Here is a 20442-nt window from a genome sequence, read left to right on the forward strand (position 1 = left end):
ACTGCACTGACCAAAACTGGACACAGTTCTCCAGCTGAGGCCTAACCAGGACCGAGTAGAACGTTACTGTCACCTCCCATGACTTCCATGCTGTGCCTCGGTTAATGCAACCCAAAATTGCATTTGCTTTTTTTGCAACAGCATCGTATTGCTGACTCATGTTGAGGTTGTGATCCACCACAACTCTCAGATTGGTTTTTTTTGGTCACCCACACCACATTATTTCTTCAACACAGACTTTAAAGGAAAATTTATATAACATCAACAAAAACTGTTTTAGTTTATTCCTTTTCTTTAGAAAAATGCTGCACTTCCCCAGCAACAGATCTCTACCCAGGACACAAACATTACAGATTAAGTCTCGTAGCCACTGGGGAGTTAGTTAGAACTGTAGCACAGTTAGGAAAAGAACCATCTAGAAGTACCTATATGGGAAGGGATCTAATCAGGACCAGCTCTAAGTTTTTTGCTGCCCCAAGCAAAAAAAAAAGAGCACCGCCCCACCGTAGCAACCCCCCCGTGAGCACCGCACCGCCGAAGACCCCCCCCAGCGCTGCGCCGCCTGAAGCCCCGCCCCCGAGCGCCACGCTGCCTGAAGCCCCGCCCCCGAACGCTGTGCCACTGAAGCCCCCTCCGAGTGCCACGCTGCCCGAAGCTCCTGCCCCCCTGAGTGCCACGCCACCTGAAGCCCCCACCCCGAGCGCCACGCTGCCCAAGCCCCACAGTGCTGCGCCGCCCAAGCCCCTGCCCCGAGTGCCGTGCTGCCTGAAGCCCCGCCCCCCCAAACACTACGCCGGCTCAAGCCCCTGCCCACCCCGAACGCCGCACCGCCAAAACACGCCCCCCCTCCGAGCGCCGCTCAGCGGAAACAAAAACAAACAAAAACACCCCTCCAGTGCTGCCCCGCCGAACCAAAACAAAAAAACAAAAAAACCCGAGCACCGCCCAGCCCCAAGGTGCCGCCCCAAGCACGTGCTTAGTCGGCTGGTGCCTGGAGCTGGCCCTGGATCTAATGTAGCAGACAAAGGCATAACGAAATCTAATGGGTGGGAGCTAAAACTAGACAAAATCAGGTTAGAAATAAGGTGGATGTTTTTCACAGTGAGGGTAATTAACCATTGGAACAACTTACCAAGGGCTCTGGTGGATTCCCCACCACTGGGTGTCTGTAAATCAAGATGTATGAAACAAACAGACACACTCTAGCTCATCCAGAAGATACGGGCTTGATGCAGGAATCGTTGGCTGAGATTGCTATATGATCACAATGGTCCTTTCTAGCCTTAAAATATATAAATCGATTACCCCCTGATCTCCTGGCTCCCCGTTTCTGTGCTTCAACCTCACTGAATATCCCCTGTGTTTTGCATTTCTTTTCCAGTGCTGGAAACACAAATACAACATCCCTGTGCTAATGTCTGAGTAGTGTCCAGGTGGTATCACCACAAGCACAGGGAGAAGGGGGGGGGCAGGAACACCCACATTCTGTCACTGATGCTCTCTGCAGCCTTGGGAAAAATCACTTCATAATAATAAATTCCCCACCCCACAGCTGGGGAGAAATGAAGCTGAGCGAATTTGGGGCTTGATCCCAAGTGCCTTCCACATGGAACTCCCAGAGAAGTTGTTACAATGCAGGCTGCAAGCTCTCTGGGGCAGGGATTGTTTTCAGTGGATGTTGGTAAAGAGCCCAGAATGATGGCGCTTGACTGGGGTCTCTGGGCACTAGGTCATAATGATAATAGATAAAGGGGGCAATGCAGAATTAGATCAAAGGCTTTGAAGATGAAATGGTCCAGCTGATGGGGCTGGCGTAGCAGCTTTGCGCACCTACCCCTAGGCCCAGGGCTCACCTTAGCTTGAGGCATGATGTAGCCACTCCGATATGTCCTTGCTAACACCATTCTGGATACCGTTGGTAGTGGGACTGAAGTATCTCTACACTAGAAACTCTGCAGCTACACCGCTGTAGTGTAGACTCTCACCACAGCAATGGGAGGGGGGGTCTTCTGTCGCTGTAGCAAATCCACCTCCCTGAGAGGCACTAGCTAGGTCGAAGGGAGAATTCTTTCATCAACTTAGCGCTGTCTACACCAGGGCTTGGGTTGGCTTTACTACGCTGCGCAGGGAGTGAATTTTTCTCACCCCCCATTGACGTCGTCGGAGCAACCTAAGATTCAGGTGTAGACCTGACCTGAGTGGCCCAGGCGACTGACTGCAGAGCCTGTCATATCTAAGTCACTGCTGGTCCATTGAAAGAACCAGAAGTCTCTATCATCGGATGTGGCTGGTGGGAAACCTGGGAGAAATGGGTAGGTGGGTCTCAGCCCAGATCCGAGTGGGCACGAAAAACCACCCTCAGAGCCAGCACTAACTGCAAACCAGTTGGGCATCTCAGCAGAAAGGCCACCATCTGGATGGCAACTCAACTTGGCTGGAGAAGGTTTCGGTCTGCCCATATCAAGGGGGGAAGAAGCTAGCCCAGCTGCTGCCTGCGCTGATCCTGTTCTGTGGCTAGAAGGAGCAGGAACGGGGGTGTTTCACCAACACAAATTTCCTTTTTAAGACCCTATTTGGAAAACCCGCCTGCTGAGAGGTGGTCCCGACTGACCTTCCATCAGGGTGTGGTGGATGCTCCAGTAGACGCTCAGGCAATGTTTCTCCTTCTTCATGCCCCGTTTACACTTGCAGCCAGAAAGCTGGCTGGACAGCAGGGCCGTCACCGTGCTCCGGCACTGGTTCTTGGCGTCCGGCCCCAGTTTGTTGGCGCCGTTGCCCGCGATGCATTGCCGGAGGGTCCGGAACTTGGAGCTGCAGCTGGGATCATTGGTGCAGGACTCTCCGGCCTGCAGGCAATCTCTGCCCGAACTCACTGCTTCCGTCATGGCTTCTGCAAGAGAACAAGAGAGAGAGAGTCAGGGTGTGATGCTTCCAGACTGAAGATCAAAGCAAGTCAACAACATCTCCCACTTTCTGGGCCAGGCTCTGAATAAGCCTTTGCAGTTCTCAATCTGCTCACACCGGGACCCCCTTTTCCATACAAATACTCCACTTTCAGCCAGTGGTCCCACTACTATTTAGGAATGGGGGAGAGGGTAATGACCGCCTAACTCCTGGGTGGGGTCACGACCCCCAGGTTGAGAAGGTCTGCCTTACAACTCTTGTTGGGTCCTCCTCAACCTCACAGAGTGGCCCATTCCCCAGTGTGGTGATTCCCTCAGCGCCAGTTTTGGACAAGTGCAAAGGACTTTGGGTCATCGCAGAAAAGAACCAGTTGCAAGTAGCTGGGTGTGTGTGTGGTTGTGCTGGGAAATCCCCTTCTTTAGAGGCTATAATGTGGCATGCCCCCCCCCCCCGCATGCCCACCACTGGCCAGTCGGGTAGCTCACAGCAGACGCACATCACAGCTTGGTCTTTCCGAACCTCCCGGGACTGCTCCAGTTTGAATTTATCTGATTTGTTTGAAATGTATTTTATGGCACAAGCAGCTGCCATGTCAAATAGCGTGAAACCACCTTCTCGCCTGTAGGGGAGGCTCCTTTCCCCTTTTGGCACCTTTGGGGGAAGAAGTATGGTCCAAAACTGCACCTCAGAGGACTTTGTGGGCTATCATCCATTCTATTCATGGGGCTTCTCCCCTCTTCTTCATTCCTCACCAGCGATCCCCATTTCTCTCTCCCCTGATTTCACTAACCTCACTCCCTCACGTGATCCCAACACAGTCACCTCTCCAGGCAATGCAGCATTAGGATGTTTTTGGTAAGAGCTGCTTCTGTGCTGGCTAGAATGGAGGGCACCAGCTGGTGTCTGGCTGTTTAAATTCTGTCCATCCAGGCTCCATGGCTGCCCTGAAATGCTGAGGTTGGCTCTCGACCACAGCAATCCTGCCAAACTCCAGATCACCTCTGACTCCCCCATCTCTGAAAGCATAAATTGTCTCAAATCTTTAGACACATTTTAGTTGTTGGCAAGCCTGATTTATTCATGGGTCTTGATTTATTCAGCACTTTAGGATTGTTTAGATCACTCCAAAAGGTGGACAGAAACATTTTTAGGCATGCATGAAACTCCCCCTTCAGCTCTTATAACCTTAAAAAAAACTGAACCAACTTTCTTCAAACTGAGCTTGCTCCCTAAATCTTAATGAGATCTATAAAACAAGCTAAGTTTGGTGCCTCTGCCTTCAGTCACTGCTGAGTTATCCATGCACAAATTTCCTGAGCAGAACATACTGGGAAAAGGTCTACATATTTTTTTTTACATACACAACTGAAAAAAACGGACAACGGATTTTGCTCAGATGTTCTAAAAGTGTCTGGGCTAAGAAAAAATGTGCAAAATTTCAGCCTAAAAGGAATTAGCTTGTCAGCGTCACATGAGCAACTGGCAAAGGTGTGTTGGACTGGATGTTGGGACCCAGTGTCAGGGGCGGCTCTAGCCATTTCGCCGCCCCAAGCACGGCGGCACGCCACGGGGGTCGCTCTGCCGGTCGCCAGTCCTGCGGCTCCAGTGGACCTCCCGCAGGCATGCCTGCGGATGCTCCACCGAAGCCGCGGGACCAGCGGACCCTCCGCAGGCACGCCTGCGGGAGGTCCACCGGAGCTGCCTGATGCCCTCCCGGCGACCGGCAGGGTGCCCCCCGCGGCATGCCGCCCCAAGCACATGCTTGGCGCACTGGGGCCTGGAGCCGCCCCTGCCCAGTGTGAACTCCAGCAGACACTAACCACGCTGGGTATAAACACAGACAATCTGCAAAGACAGTAAGGTACTTTGGGAGTCTACTTAAAATAAATGAAACATTCACAGAGTCAAAAATTTGCCTACAAAATATAAAGTATGTTCTCAAGCTGAGACCCATTCACATGAAGAGAGAGACCAGGAGCAATATTTACAGATCAAGTTCTAATGACCCGAATGCTGGTGCTTTCTGTTTACGATGCAGACACTGGAGCAACTTTAATGGGGATGTTACAAATGACCCATTCCATAATCACGTTATTTAATAACTAAAAGATCTGGGGGATTTTTATTGTTAGCAGTATGTTTGCTGGTGGGACAACATAACATCACTTTTCCCCCAGTGAGGCCCTCAGGAGTCATTTTATGCAATGTAAAGAAAGTGTCTCTCTGAGAAAAATCTCTGTAATTTACAATATGGAGGATGCATCTTAACCTGCCCATGAGCGAAAGGGACATAAGAACGGCCATACTGGGTCAGACCAAAGGTCCATCTAGCCCAGTATCCTGTTTTCTGACAGTGGCCAATGCCAGGTGACCCAGAGGGAATGAACAGAACAGGGAATCATCAAGTAATCCATCCCTTGTCACCCACTCCCAGCTTCTGGCAAACAGAGGTTGGGACACCATCTCTGCCAATCCTGGCTAATAGCCATTGATGGATCTACCTTCCATGAACTTATCTAGTTCTTTTTGAACTCTGTTATAGTCTTGGCCTTTACAACAATCCTCTGGCAAGAATTCCACAGGTTGACTGTGCACTGTGTGAAGAAATACTTCCTTTTGTTTGTTTTAAACCTGCTGCCTATTAATTTCATTTGGTGACCCCTAGTTCTTGTGTTCTGAGGAGGAGTAAATAAAACTTCCTTATTTACATTCTCCACACTAGTCATGATTTTATAGACCTCTATTATATTCCCCCCCCCCTGCCCCCGGCCAATTGTCTCTTTTCAAAGCTGAAAAGTCCCAATCTTCTTAATCTCTCCTCATATGGCAGCCATTCCATACCCCTAATAATTTTTTTGGCCTTTTCTGAAGCTTTTCCAGTTCCAATATATCTTTTTTGAGATGGGGTGACCAGATCTGTATGCACTAAATCAGCTCTTCCTTGCCAAGGATGAGCAAGTTCATGGTCTTGCTCTCACCATGTTCTTTGAGGGGTCTCTCTCAGCACAATTCTACCTTATGATTTGTACACTGCTGCCCATCACCATGGTATGTGAGTGCCAAATTCAGGTCACTGGCATTTGGACCACGGATATGGGTTTTTTTTCCTGCTGCCTCTTTGTTGTAGCAGAACTTTCAGCTCCCTTCTCTCTTCGTGTATTTTGAAAGTCCTTTTTCCTGTATTATTCCCTTTACTTGATGTCAATTTCACACTGTTACTGTAGGTTGGTGGGGTCAGAAGTTTATTTTCACATCCTGTATATGGCTATATATACCCGACCTGCCTTTGATTTTGGATCACCTTCTGATCTAACATCAAAGTAGCTTTCCTTCCTTTAGTGGAGTTACTCCTGATTTTCACCACATGAGGGAAGTCAGGATCATCCCGGGTTTTAAATAGTATTCAGCGCATCTATAGTGCTTTTCACTCACGGATCTCAAAGTATTTTACTGACCAAGCAGGTCCCACTCTGCGCTATGGGGACAGCTCCATCCAGCACTGAAACGTAGCTGGCTCCGGGGCAAGACATCGCAGTGATGCGGATGGTGACACTGGGTAAGAGTTTGGGGAATGACGTGAAACACGCTTTGTCCAACTGCAGGGGGAGTGTCCGATTAAGATTTGAGGCAGGGTACTCAGACGCCAGGTTCACTTGCCCCAGTTCTCCGACACTAGCCCAGCATTGCAGTGTTCAGGTTGCAAACCTATGACAGATAAAACCAGTTTCCATTGGAAATTTTGGTTCACATGCAATCTGCCAGTGTCCCTTTAAATACTGATGTTCTGCAGTTACAAGGTGTGGATTCAAAACCCTCAAAAGGTTCAGGATTCAGGCACAGTCCTGAGGATGACCATAGCCATTGCTGTTATTTCCGAGACAAACTATTCACTCTAGGGAGAAAGAACGAGGAGTCCTCGTGGCTAAACCCACGAAAGCTTATGCCCAAATTAATGTGTTAGTCTCTAAGGTGCCACAAGGACTCCTCGTTCTTTTTGCTGATACAGACTAACACGGCTACCACTCTGAACTCTACAGAGAGTGTCAGTGGCCTTGTTTTCTACTGCTCAGAGGAAAATGGCCACCCAAATCCTCCACTAGGTGGCAGTAGCTATTTACTGTCATTCTAGTTTAATTGAAAGGCTTTTACTTAATTCACTTAAGCGTTGATGAGAGATGCCAGAAAGCACAAGAGCCTGAAGTCCTCTGTTTATCCATGGACACCTACCCCTGGCAACATGGCTCCACTCTGATTTTCAGGGCCAAAGGATGCTGTGAGTCTCCAGCCCCATTCCACCAAGATTCCCAGCTCATTCTGGGAGTTTTGCAGTGTGGACACCTGCCTAGTAGGGGGTGGGCTAACGCTATCAACTGGTTTCATGGAAGGGCCACCAAACGGCCGTTAGACGATCCTGGTTTTCATATCCTGACAGTGAAATTCAAACTGGTTAGTCGATACTGATATGTCTATTAGCAGCAAAATACTTAATATTCGGAAAACTAACCTTCAGTTTATTGAGAATGGTCCAAAAATGGTCAAACATGGCTTTGATGGAGAAGATAACCACAAAATGGGGGGGACAGACACCAAATTTTGGCATCCAAGGATGAAGTCGTGCAGCTGTGAAGTTACCTGGCTCATCTGTATTGTCGTTACCAATGTTAAGATTACATCTGTAGCTTGTGTATGTCGATTTGTGCGGTCAGGTGCTCAGGTGTACATGAGAACAGAGCCCTTTATAGACAGCAACGATTTGATTTCACACGTGCCGGTGGAATAATGACAATGCTATCATGATTGGTTAATGTGCATCGAATACACTGCCTTGCACAAGGAGACTCAGTATTGCTCAATTTTGTGTCATAGTCACCGTTCTGCTAAGGCTACTAGAGATTCTCTTTTAGCATAAGTGCTAGAGGCAAGAGGATTTGGCTTCTCTCCCTACCCGTTCCGGGAAGCTCAGAGTTACTGTGACGGGCAGCATAGTGACAACCCTACATGGGTAGTTAGCCAATGATTTGTTACAATACCAAACGCTTGAAGTGCTGTACAAAAATAATGAATAGGTTGCATTGTCACGAAAGGGACTGTTGAGAAGCATGTTATTATGCTAAGCCGGAAACGAAATACACCAGCTCCCTAGTATGCTGTGAAAAGCACAACAGAACCAGCAACGTGTAAGGCCACATTCACATTGTGACACCGAACCAGTGAAGGGTTGTTCCCGGCACCTCCTCCAGGGCGATGTCCAGCCCATTACTAAATAACCCACGCGCTGGAGCTTCCACCAGTCCCCTCTGGGAGTGTTTCTTTATAGCCACCCCCACCACACACATTGCTCGGCTCATGCCGCTTGGCTAATTGTTTTACTGAATTAGGTCAGAGCAGCCAACACAAGTGGCCGCTGATTGATAATGATTGTTATTAGTAGCACTCGGTGGAATTAGGGATTTGGTGTAAAAACAGGCTTTAAACCCCAGAACAAAACGTGCAGCTAATGAAACAACTACACAGGGCAGCTTGGTCGGTTGTTACTAACAATTCTCCTGGCTAGGGAGATGCTTTGCTCAGAATTCTTTGGTGAGAGCGGCTCAGCAACCGGACTCATGAGGTTCTTGGAGCAACGCCAGCCGGTAGGGGCAGCAGCAGCTTGCACAACTAAACGGGGTTTGCAGCAGCATTTAGGCCAATCAGCTTAGGCGCCGCAAGCCTGGGAGGCGGGAGAAGTGAAGCAGCCACGGCGTGCTCGGGGAGGAGGCGGGGCAGGGGTGAGCTGGGGCGGGGAGTTCCCCTGTGTGCTGCCCCCCCCGTTACTTGCTGCAGGCGGCCCTCCCCACGCTCCCCTGCCCCAGCTCCCTCCGCCTAAATGCCGGCGGCGACTGGGGTGGCCGAAGATCCGGCCGCTGGGGTCACTGCCGAAGAAAATGTCGCCCCCCAATCCTAGTGGTCGCCTAAATGGTTGCACCGGCCCTGTCACCACCGTCCTGGTGAAATAGTGTTTCCTAATATCCAACCTAAACCTCCCCCACTGCAACTTGAGACCATTGTTCCTTGTTCTATCATCTGCCACCACTGAGAACAGCCGAGCTCCATCCTCTTTGGAACCCACCTTTAAGTAGTTGAAGGCTGCTATCAAATCCCCCCTCACTCTTCTCTTCTGCTGACTGAATAACCCCAGTTCCCTCAGCCTCTCCTCGCAAGTCATGTGCCCCAGCCCCCTAATCATTTCCGTTGTCCTCCACTGGACTCTCTCCAAAACAGGATGCAATACTCCAGCTGTGGCCTCACCAGGTAGTTGTTAAACCATGCAGGGATGTCCTGACATCAGACAAGTTCTCAGATGCTCCCCTGCAAAGTTACATCCACACCATCTGATACGGATGTGGCATTACCTCAGAGCATTGTTTGTGCTGGGTCTTAGTCCAAGAAGGATACTGAAACGCAGCCCTCGGCTCAATGCAGGATAAGAAGAAGTGCTCGGTGTAAGCTTGAAAGCTTGTCTCTGTCACCAATGAAAGTTATTACCTCCCGCACCTTCTCATGCAGGATATGAGTCAGGATTCTTTATTCCAGACACCAACGTAAGAAACACACGCCCTGGTAGCTACATTGTGTACAAGGATCAAATACAGTCCAGCTCCAGGCCTTTTCTTTCTTTGTGACAAACTTTTTCAGCAGACGCACATTAGATGCATTTCTCCTGGCTGCTGGCCACCCAGCAGGGCCCTTGCCTCTCTCATCATGGAATAAAGAATCTCAAATTTTATTTTGCAGTCAGACCCTGATTGTTGCCTGGTGCTAGGTCTGCCTCACCTGGGTTATGTTATAGCTGCATGCAGACCTGGGGGATAGAGCTGAGAGAATAATGATTTTTTTCTGTTCACTGACAGTTCCAAGAAAATAAGAACTCATTTTGGGTCCAAGCAAAAAGGAGCTTTTTTCAGAATTTTTTACCTGAATTGTGAAGTCAAACAAACAAGCAAAAAGATGGCTTTGATCTGAAATAAAATGTTTCATTTCAGTTTTAACTCTTTTAAAAGGTTGGACTTTTTAACAATAAAATTGAAGGACATTTCAAAACAAAAAGTAGTTTCAAAACAAAAATTGATTTTTTCCCCCAAAGAAAACGTCAAAACTAAATGGTTTGACTCTTTCAGAATTTTTTTTATATGCACCATTGAGCAAAACCAACATCAATTCACAAAACACGTTGGTGTCACCTAATCTGCATTTTTTCACCAAAAAAAGGTTTGTCCAGCATTACCCTGGAACCCTCCTGAGTATACATTTCTATAGGACCTTGTAACAATTTATACTCAGCAAGTTCTCCAGCGTACTGCGTCAACCTCAAAATCCAGATCCAGCCCCTTTTCACTGTCATCATTTTTCTTCCCGCATTTGTTGGTGACTGAAACTGTCCTGCCTCCATGTCTCTGCGTGCTGCGACCGTATCGAATTGCACAAACTGAGCAGGGTCAATACTTTTTTAGCACATCGGGGAAGCCCGGATGCTGTGGGAAGTGATGCTCATGATCTACCGCTCCTCCTTGAGAGTCACAACCAGCCCAATGCTTCAGACAGGTGCCGTCTTTCGGGTGAAATGTAACATTGGCAACCTGCCAGGGTGGGTACTGACCTGTCACCCTCGCCCTCTCAGGATTTGAGGAGGTGTTTTAAATGTCTGTCGGACAGTTGTGATAACACTTCTGTATGGTTGTGAGACATGGACAAACATAACGCCTCCAAACTCGATCAGTTCCGTATGCACCATCTCCGGTCTGTTTGCAGGGTCAAATTAAAAATGCCGTAGAACTTTTGGAGCCGGAGGGGTACTTAGCGTTGGTGTCTCCATCCAATTTCAATTTTAGGTATGTAGTAGGGATTTCTCCTGCCTGGCATTAAACCCACCCACTGCCTCAGTTTACCGTCCATCTCACCAACAAACTGCCACATCCGTTGTTCTCAGAACACCACTCCTCTTCTGGTGGTATTTTATTACTATAAAATACTCCATACTTCTCCAGGCTCACTCAGTCTTAGAAGTTTATAACGGTTCTCAGCTTCTACACAGCTCTCCCCACAGAGTCTTTCCAGGCCTTTCTGAGGGGTTTCCCCTTCCTTATAGCCCTGCCTTCAGGCCCACAGTCCTTTTCAGGCCTCCTCGCTGGGGCTTGCTACCTCAGAAATTCCTGCTCCCTGGAAGTCACTCAGCTGAGTCTTACCCCTGAAGAGTCTCATGCTTCTGGCAGTTCACATCCACTCTCATGCTCTCACCTCTATTGCCTGGGAGCTTTGGAAAGTTGTCACCTCCCCTCTTGTCCCCCCCCAGACTCTCTCCTTGAACTGTCTCAGAATCCCAACAAAAAGATATATTGGAATTGGAAAAGGTGCAAAGAAGTGCATCAAAATGATTAGGAGGATGGGAGAGCTTCCATTTGAGGAGAGATTAAAAAAACGGGGACTATTCAGTTTAGAAAAAGAGATGACCAAGATAGGATATGAGAAGGGTCTATAAAATCGTGAGCAGTGTGGAGAAAGTGAATAAAGAAGAGTGATTTATCCCTTCACATAACACGAGAACCAGGGGTCACCCAATAAAATTAATAGGCAGCAGGTTTAAAACTTACATAAGGAAGTATTTCTTCACACAATGCACAGTCAACCTGTGGAACTCATCGCCAGGGGATGTTGTGAAGGCCAGTATTCTGTCTCTGATAGTGGCCAGTGTCAGATGCTTGAGAGGGAACGAACATTACAGGGTAATTTCAAGTCATCCGCCCCCTGTGCCAGCTTCTGGCAGTTGGATGTTTAGAGACACCCAGAGCAGGGTGTTGCATCCCTGACCATCTTGGATAATAGCCACTGATGGACCTAACCTCCAAGAACTTACCTAATTCTTTTTTGAACCCAGGTATATTGTTGGCCTTTCGGATCTTTGTCTCCCACTAGTGGATGGCCCACATGAATTTGTTTATGAGTCTGCTACTGCATTTGAATTAAGGGAATGGGTTCTTTAGTTCAAGCAGCAGAGGCGCTTGCTTCCCTATTCACGGGACTTGGGTTCAGTCCCTGCCTGTGGAACAACTAGAGCCATCATCACATGTTTTAAACCAAGGCTTCCTGCTTCTCAGGCTCAGTTTTTTTTCCGGCTGTGACATCATAACACGCCATTAGTGACATCACAGGACCTGGAGTACGACACAAACACAAGATAACTTCACTGCTGGATGTGGCAGCAGGCAGAATCCAGGATAAAGGAGAGGGGGGAAAATCTCAGAAGCAAGCACAGCTGGCTTAACAAAGAGAAGTTAACAGGTACCTTCACCTTATGGGGAACAAATATTTGATCGTGGGCTCTTCAATCTAGCAAAGATACAACAAGCTCCAATGGCTGGACATTGGAGCGAGACAAATTCAGATTGGAAAGGCACAAATTTTTAACAGCGAGGGTAGTTAACCATAGGAAGAACTTGCCAAGGGTTGCAGTCGATTCTGCATCACTGGCAATTTTTAAATCAAGATCATGGGCAGTGGGTATCAAAGGTCAGGGCAGGCTGAGCCCTGACCCAGGCCGTCGCCCTGCCCATGTTCTGCCCCGAGGCCCCGCCCTGCCTCCCCCTTCACCCTGAAGCCTCGGTTTAAAACATGTGATGATGGCTCTAAACATGTGATGATGACATGTGATGATGGCTCTAAACATGTGATGATGACATGTGATGGGAGAAGTGAAGCAGCCACGGCGGGGAGGGCAGCTCGGGGCTCCTCCAGCAAGGGGGGGAGGGTGGCTAGGGTGGAAGGGGCGAGGCCAGCGAGCTAGCCTCCCTGAAGGGGGGCGTCGCCCACTGCCCATGGTCAAGATTGATTTTTTTTCCCCTAGAAGAAGGGCTCTAGTTCAGACAGGAATTATTTCAGGGCAATTCTCTGGCTTGTATTATTGAGCAGATCACATCCGATGATCGCAGTGGCCCCTTCTGGCCTTGGATTCTAGGGAACACTAGCCAAGGAAATGAAGGGACTGACTGGCCGAGCAGGTTTGCTTCTGGCAGTGGCATTCTCTCTTCTCATGCTTACTCCAGTGTGAAAGCGCCTCTTTAAGAGCTCAAGGCAAGAGGTCCCGGGAGACTCGCTCTAGCAGTGTCCTAACACTTCACTTCCCACATGCTGGGCACACAGTTCCTTCCTTTGGCAGCTACCTCTCGTTCCTCACCCCCAGCCAGCCAGCTGGAGGAAAAGGACCAGCTTTCTGACAAAGCCCGTCTCCAAGGACACGGGTGATGCTAGAGAACATCTGTCACCAGGTGTTTACCGTGAAACCCTCTTTGGGAGGGGCAGCTGTGCTTCTGGGGACTCGAGGCAATGCCAGTCTGGGGAACACAGAGAGTGCAGGAGAGAGAGGCAGACACACACACTCTCTCTCTCTCTCTCAGGGAATGAAAAAGGGAATGACCCAGGCTAACTATAAAAGCAGAGGCTGGCATTTTCAAAGCGGGGGTCAAAATGCAATAGAAACTGGGCAAAAGGAAGTTGAGAAGGATGGTCTAGTGGTTAGAGCACAGTGTACAATGGAGAGTAGCTCCGTTCAATTCTCTGTGCTACCACAGACTTTACTGTATGATCTAAGGCAAGCCACTTAGGCGCAGATCCTCAAAGGTATTTCGGTACCTAACTTCCATTGAAATCAACAGGGCCTTAGTCTCTGTGTGTCTCACTCAGTTCCCCATCTGTAAAATGGGCATAGTAGCCCTGCCTGACAGGGGTGTTGGGAGGATAAATGCATTGAAGACTGGGATGTGGTAGGTTACTCTAGTGAGTGGGGCCAACGTGCTGAACATTAATAGGCACCTAACATCCTTAGACTCTTTGAAAATCTCAACCTGAGCCCTGATGGATGCCCAGGCTGACAGGAGGAAGCAGCCGGGGGACAAATGGAAAGGTGTAGGACATGCTGCTTCCTCCTCAAAGGGGGAGTGAAGTGAAGACACAGGGGAAGTAAGAACATAAGAACAGCCATACTGGGTCAGACCAAAGATCCATCCAGCCCAGTATCCTGTCTACCGACAGTGGCCAATGCCAAGTGCCCCAGAGGGAGTGAACCTAACAGGTAATGATCAAATGATCTCTCTCCTGCCATCCATCTCCACCCTCTGACAAACAGAGGCTAGGGACACCATTCCTTACCCATCCTGGCTAATAGCCATTAATGGACTTAACCTCCAAGAATATATCCAGTTCTCTTTTAAACCCTGTTATAGTCTTAGCCTTCACAACCTCCTCAGGCAAGGAGTTCCACAGGTTGACTGTGCACTGTGTGAAGTGGAGTGAATGTATCTAGATCTCACAGGCTGAGCTCTAAGTGGGTTGCTTTATCAGCCTATCCATCACAGATTTTTTTCAAGCCACTATTCTGACTGGCCTAGCTAAGCACTTTGGGATTTTTTGGGGATGAAAGCCTCCTTAGACACATCCATCCCCCTCATCTGCATGCCACGAGAGTGCGAGTGTTCTGCAGAGAACGCTAGGATTTAAGTGAGCAAGCAGCAGGTGAAATGTGTGGCTTCCCTGTACAGCTCCTAGCCATTTCTACTCTACAGGCGCTACAGCACCACAACCGCCAAGGTTCTCAGAGGCTGTGAATTTTTCAACACGGCCTAACAACACACAGGACCGGCTCTGGCTTTTTTGCCGCCCCAAGCAAAAACAAACAAACAAAAAAAAACCCCACCTGCGGGGCGGCTGGAGCAGCAAAGCACACACACACACACACACACACACACACACACACACACACACACACACACACACAAAAAACACCTGCAGGGTGGCCGGAGCGGCAAAGCAGAAAAAAAACAACAAAAAAACCCTGCCAGGCAGCCGAAGCCAGGGTGCAGGGGGACTCCCTGTGCTGCAGACATGCAGCAGAGTGCGCGCCCGGTCTAGCGGGGAGGAGGGAGAAGGGAGGAGAGAAGAAAGGGGGCGGCCAGGGCTTCAGCAGGGCGCTCGCCACGCAGCCCCTCCTGCCACGCCGCCTGCCGAGAGGGCTCTACGCCGCTCCAGTTGGCTGGGAGGGAAGGACACGGGCAGCCCTGCCGAGTTTGCTGCAGGGCGCTCCCCTCCTCTGCGCCGCCGCCCCCTACAGGGCTGTCAGAGCGGCAAAACCAAAAAGAAAAAGAAAAAAAAAAGGGTGGCCGGAATGCTGCCCCTTGGAATCTGCCGAGCCAAGCACAAGGTTGCTCGGCTGGTGCCTGGAGCCGGCCCTGACAACGCAGCTAGGTCAACCTAAGTTTTAGGTGTAGGCCAGGTCTCTCTCCCTCTCAGCAGCTCTTGAGAAGAAAGCTGTTGGGGGGCGGGGGGAGAAAGAGGGCGGGTGCTGAGCCTCTCGGCTCCTAGGAGGAAAGTGACATCCCAGTGGTTATTCTAAATGTGATGTGGCCCCATGTGCAGAGATGCAGTGTGAAAATAAGGCTCCTACAGAAGTAGAGCAAACTCTTTAACAGTACAGAAATAAAATAGTCTTTGCTTCTTTACCCAGCAGAAAGTGAGGTTTTGACGAATGTATAGAGGGAGGAAGACACGAAAATGAGGTTCGGGAAAAGTGTCACACAGTCCACTTTGATTTTTGAATATTTCTGCTGACCTGCAGAGGATGGATAGCTCAGTGGTTTGAGTATTGGCCTGCTAAACCCAAGGCTGTGAGTTCAATCCTTGAGGAGGCCATTTAGGGATCTGGGACAAAAATCAGTACTTGGTCCTGTTAGTGAAGGCAGGGGGCTGGACTCAATGACCTTCCAGCTCTATGGGATAGGTATATCTCTATATATCATGCAGGGAAATGCTGATATGAATCATGTCCTATTCACTTGAACTACAATACAACTCACTTCATTACACTGTCTCAGATCTGTGTTACATATTCAGCTCTATGGATTACATTTTGTAGGCCCTGGTCTAGCAAGCACTTAAGCACACACTTAAATTTAAGCATGTGAGCAATCCCATTGACGTCAATATGCCTTATTGAGTTAAGTTCATCTAATTTAACTCCATATTATTATTTATTTGTATTGTGTTAGCACCGAGAGTCACCAATCAGGGTTCACCCATTGTGCGAGACACTGCACGCGCATAATAAAAAGACAGTCCCTGCCCCAACAGGTGGATGCAATAGACAGACAGGAACAGCACAGTGTAAAATGAGACAATCATATATAAAGACACGGCAAAGAGCAGCGAAGAAGCATGCATGCAGCATTAGTGACAGCACTCCGGATCACCTGATGATTATTTGTATCACATCAACAAGGTGCAACGTGCTTATACAGATCTTCCACACGCGAACGGCAGACAAATCGTCACTAGCTGTAACTGTGTTAGGTCTGGCCTTCCAGCCTCCGCAGGAAAGACAATTCGGCAGGTCTGACTTCCAGCCATTATTATTCCTGTTTCTCAGGCACCCATCCCTACCGTGTCTATTCCTCCCAGAAGAAAGCAGTGATACGCTTCCAATACTTGGCCATAACCAGGGCATTGGGAGTATTCCAGAGTACCTTGGACTGGACATTTTAAAGCGGGGCTGGATGGGCTAAAAATGGGCAGATCCTGCACTTTTGGAAGTCAGTGGCCCATACCGAGAAGGCACCCCGTGCCGAAAAACTAGAGCCCTGCTGTTCGACACTGCCAGAGATCAGGTCTTGGGTAGAGGATGGGAGAGTTGTTATGTGCTACCACGGAGAAATATAACTATGACATTTATTGAGTACGTCTCCACTGCATGAGTAGGCAGGCCATACGCCCAGTTTGAAACCAAATAGTCCTCTTTTTGGGTGCTTTATCCCCTGCCTGGAACTGAGCCAAAACCGGACAAAGGTTTTGTCCTTGATCAGAATCTCAGACTTTAAGGCTGGTCATCTAGTCTGACTTCCTGCGCATCGCAGGCCACAGATCTTCGCTCACCCACTCCTGTAATAGATCTCTAACCTCTGGCTGAGTTACTGAGGTCCTCAAATCTCAATTTAAAGACTTCGGGTTATGCAGAATCCACCATACATGTGTACACGGTCATGCCGATAGGGGTGGAGCAGCGTGCTCTTCAAAATGGCATCCTTCATGTGGCGTAACCTCATATTCACCGTGTGTGCGAGGTCATGCTGGTGGAGGCAGGTTCACACCATTCCCAGCAGCACCAGAACATCTGGCGATCTGGGGATGCGTGAGTGGTTATCCTCTGCACTGGTATCCCCCAGCACTGACTAACCCTCCCATATCCCTTCCCAGCGTACACATTGCTCAGCGCAAAATCTCTGGGAGAGGGTCTCTATAGGGCAGTCTCTTCTTTGACATAAGTGCAGGGGACTGGACTAGATGACCTCTTGAGGTCCCTTCCAGTCCTAGGAGTCTATGGTTCTTTGGTTGTTCCATAGTCCCGATCAGGAGTCTGGAGGGGAAATAGACTGTCACCACTGTATCACAGCCTGCATGAGCACTAGTAAAGCAGACTTTGATGGTTCCCCATAGCCCCTCTACCACTGCAAGAGCTCTGCATTTCACATCTCATTTCCTTTAATGGCTGTAAAAACCATAGGTAGAATCCTGACCTCACTGGAGTCAAAAGGAGTTGTGTCATTTCACCCTCACTTCCATTCCCACACCCAGAAGAGCCAAGCCCAATGAGCTGCCCCGGAAACAGTTTTGGAATGTACCTTCAGGACACAATGTCAACTCTTCTGAACAACACTACAGACATTTTAAGGGCTGAAGAAGTGACCATCAGACCTGTGTAACACAGGGCAGAAATTTCACGCGGTTACCTCTGGAATGAGCCTTATGACTCTGTTTGACTAAAGCACACCTTCCAGAAAGGCACCCAGTATTGATTTTAAGACATCAAGAGATGGAAAATTCACCACGTCCCTGGGTAGTTTGTTTCAGAAGTTAATCAGCCTCCCTGTTAAAAATTATCCCTGTTCTTCCTATGTGTAGAGTTTGTATGCTTGGCTGAACTCTGCCGTCAAACCAAGAGGGAGTGGTTACAGCCCCCGGTAAGATTTTGTTTCTACCACGACTCCTTACTCATTATAAGTAGCTCCACAGGACAGCATGAGTCAGTTTCCATGGTAAGTCCTTTATATTGGAATATTTAGCTTCTTAGGAGCTACATGTTCAGATATTGGCACGGGTGACTCAGCACTTCAACCTTCCAGGATACTGTTATGACAGGCATCACCAGGTCAGCTGTTAGTCTTCCAAGTACTTTTTCTTAGTGTGTGAGCACATTTTCAGTCTCAAAAAGACATAATGAGTTGTTAGTTTGGGGCAAGCTTCTGTGTAGGGATAAGGTCTATGGAGAAGGTACGGTGTGAGAAACAAGGGAGTTTACTCTCTGCCTTGGTCTTTGATTAGAGTCAACTCTTGAAGCAAAGTTGCTCCCTGGGAACCAGATGTTGGTGTTGGGCTGAGATTCCTGGGAGCCCTGCATGCTGTTTGACCACTTCTGTTCCAGGACTGATGTACATGTGTAAATAAAACAAGTTACACTAAGAATATACCCAGACTCTGCAGCACTGATTTCTCCTCTACTAAGAAACTGATCTGTAAGATCCCAGACACCTATTACTGCTCAGCAGAGGGGTAACACTGCTATCAGAAGGTACAACTATTCAAAAGAACCAGAACTCAGATTATCTATATAGGGTCTTTGGGTAAGACTGCTAGGACCCAAGTCCTGCCTACTTCTCACAGTGCTCTTCATAAGAGTAGAGATTTGTCCAGTTGTCCCACAACCCCAGCATCAGGACTTAGGGTGCAGCAGGTCCTCTGCTGAAATGGCTGGCTGTTCTCCATCGCAGAGGTGGGTGCATTTTAGTGATGCTGTGTGTATAAAATGTATGAAGTGGTTGGGATGGAAGGTCCTATCAGAACATCATCATATTAATGAATAACTAATTTGTGATTCTTTAAGATGTCTTAGGATGTGTGTGTGGGTGTATGTATTTGTGTTAAAAATATATTACAGCAGAGCCTCAGCTCATCCCACCCCAATGTAAATCAGGAATACCTCTTCTGAAGTCAACAGAGGCAAACCTGGGTAAGTGAGAGATGGATCCAATCACACAGTGGCATGTGAATTCTGCTCTTCTCTCCTCACTGGAATAGGCTTAGTGAAGATCACAGTGAGTACCATTGGCAATGGCGGGAAGGAGCACCAATGGCCACCCCACTGCCTATGCAACTCTGGCCCAGCAGCCCCTCCGTCATGACAGGGGGCGGGGCAGTGGAGCCAAAATTGGGTGAGTTGCATTACGACCTGGTGCATGGGGGTCACAACGCCAAACCCGAGTTGACTGTTCTGCATCGCCACTGCCGTGGGTCCGCCTCCCGCCGGGGCCCAGCCTGGCCTTGCCCTGCTCTGAGCAGCTCATGTCCCCTCTCTGGGATGGGGAGAGATGCTGAATCTGGGCAGGCCAGGCTGGAAGGCAACGTGCTCGGACCAGTGGCTGCTGCAGGTACATGGTCAAAAATTTTGGGGGGTGGCTCTGGTGAGGACGTTGGGCCTGAGCCCTCACAGTTACACCGGTGTAAATCAGAAGTAACTTCATTGAAGTCAACAGAGTTCCACCAGTGTAAAACCAATGCCCAAGAGGAAGGCGGTTACCCCTGTGAGTAAAGGGAGTAGGATTTCCCCTCTAATCTAGGTCATGTGATCTGCAGCTCAAGCCCTTACAGATAACATCTCTAAGTTCATGTTATTCATTTCTTAAGAAGCCCTCAAGTTTCTGAAGGGAGCAGAAAGACTCAGAGGTGACTGGTAGAGCTGGGATTGGGGTATGAGCAAACATTCCATCGAGGCAGGTGATGGTGCCTCTGATATTCATACTCAGCCTTTCCCCTTCCACCGCTGCCTCATGCACACTAGCCTCCAGGAGGATTGCTGTGCACTGGGCCTGGGGTTTGTGGCATCCAGATTTACAGCCAACGGTCTGAAGTGTCCCTTGTTTTAGATACACATACAAGTGAGATGCCCTTGGCCCCTCAATCATGCTGAAGAAGTCCCAAGCCCTCAGAAGGTCACCGAGGGAGTAGGAAATGAACCTGATGCTGTTCAGAAAATGGTTCTGATCCCAGAGTTTCTGAGGAGCCAGAAAAACTCGACGTCTGGCTATAAATTCCCTACTGCATCTCTCACTCCCACATGGACACGGGAGTGGCTCATTGCAGAATGGGTGTCGGTGGGATCAGAAGACAGGCTCGGATACTTCTCCTGCACATGGTGCTCATGTCCTCCATAGATGCTTCTATCCCTCGCCTCTGGAGCTGGCTTCCACCTTACTACTCTCTGAGCGACTGACTGGGCAAACCGCCTCCACAGTGCGGTGCGTGCCCCAAGGCAGGTGTATTGCCGCCACAAAACCAGTCTCAAATGAGGGGCAGGGAATTAGCTCACTAGATGGCCACTGTAGGAAAGGAAGAATGGTCCAGTGCTTAGGGTGCTAACCTGGGACTCTGGAGACCTGGGTTCATTTTCTAGCGCTGCCACAGACTCCC

General features: G+C 49.0%; 1 protein-coding gene across 2 annotated transcripts in view; it reads right to left on the reverse strand.

Moving 5' to 3' along the window:
- The window catches only part of GFRA4 (GDNF family receptor alpha 4), a 134454-nt gene that overhangs the window by 45814 nt on the left and 68198 nt on the right, over positions 1–20442 (reverse strand). For both annotated transcript variants that reach the window (XR_005599766.1, XM_039542393.1), the window contains exon 2: positions 2612–2890. Coding sequence is in view for 1 of the 2 variants with exons in the window: in XM_039542393.1 (XP_039398327.1) it covers positions 2612–2890 (279 nt within the window). In the remaining variant the exon portion in view is untranslated. The remainder of the gene's footprint in view (positions 1–2611; positions 2891–20442) is intronic.

Source organism: Mauremys reevesii, linkage group 5 (genome assembly GCF_016161935.1).
Source record: "Mauremys reevesii isolate NIE-2019 linkage group 5, ASM1616193v1, whole genome shotgun sequence".
NCBI classification, from domain to species: domain Eukaryota; kingdom Metazoa; phylum Chordata; order Testudines; family Geoemydidae; genus Mauremys; species Mauremys reevesii.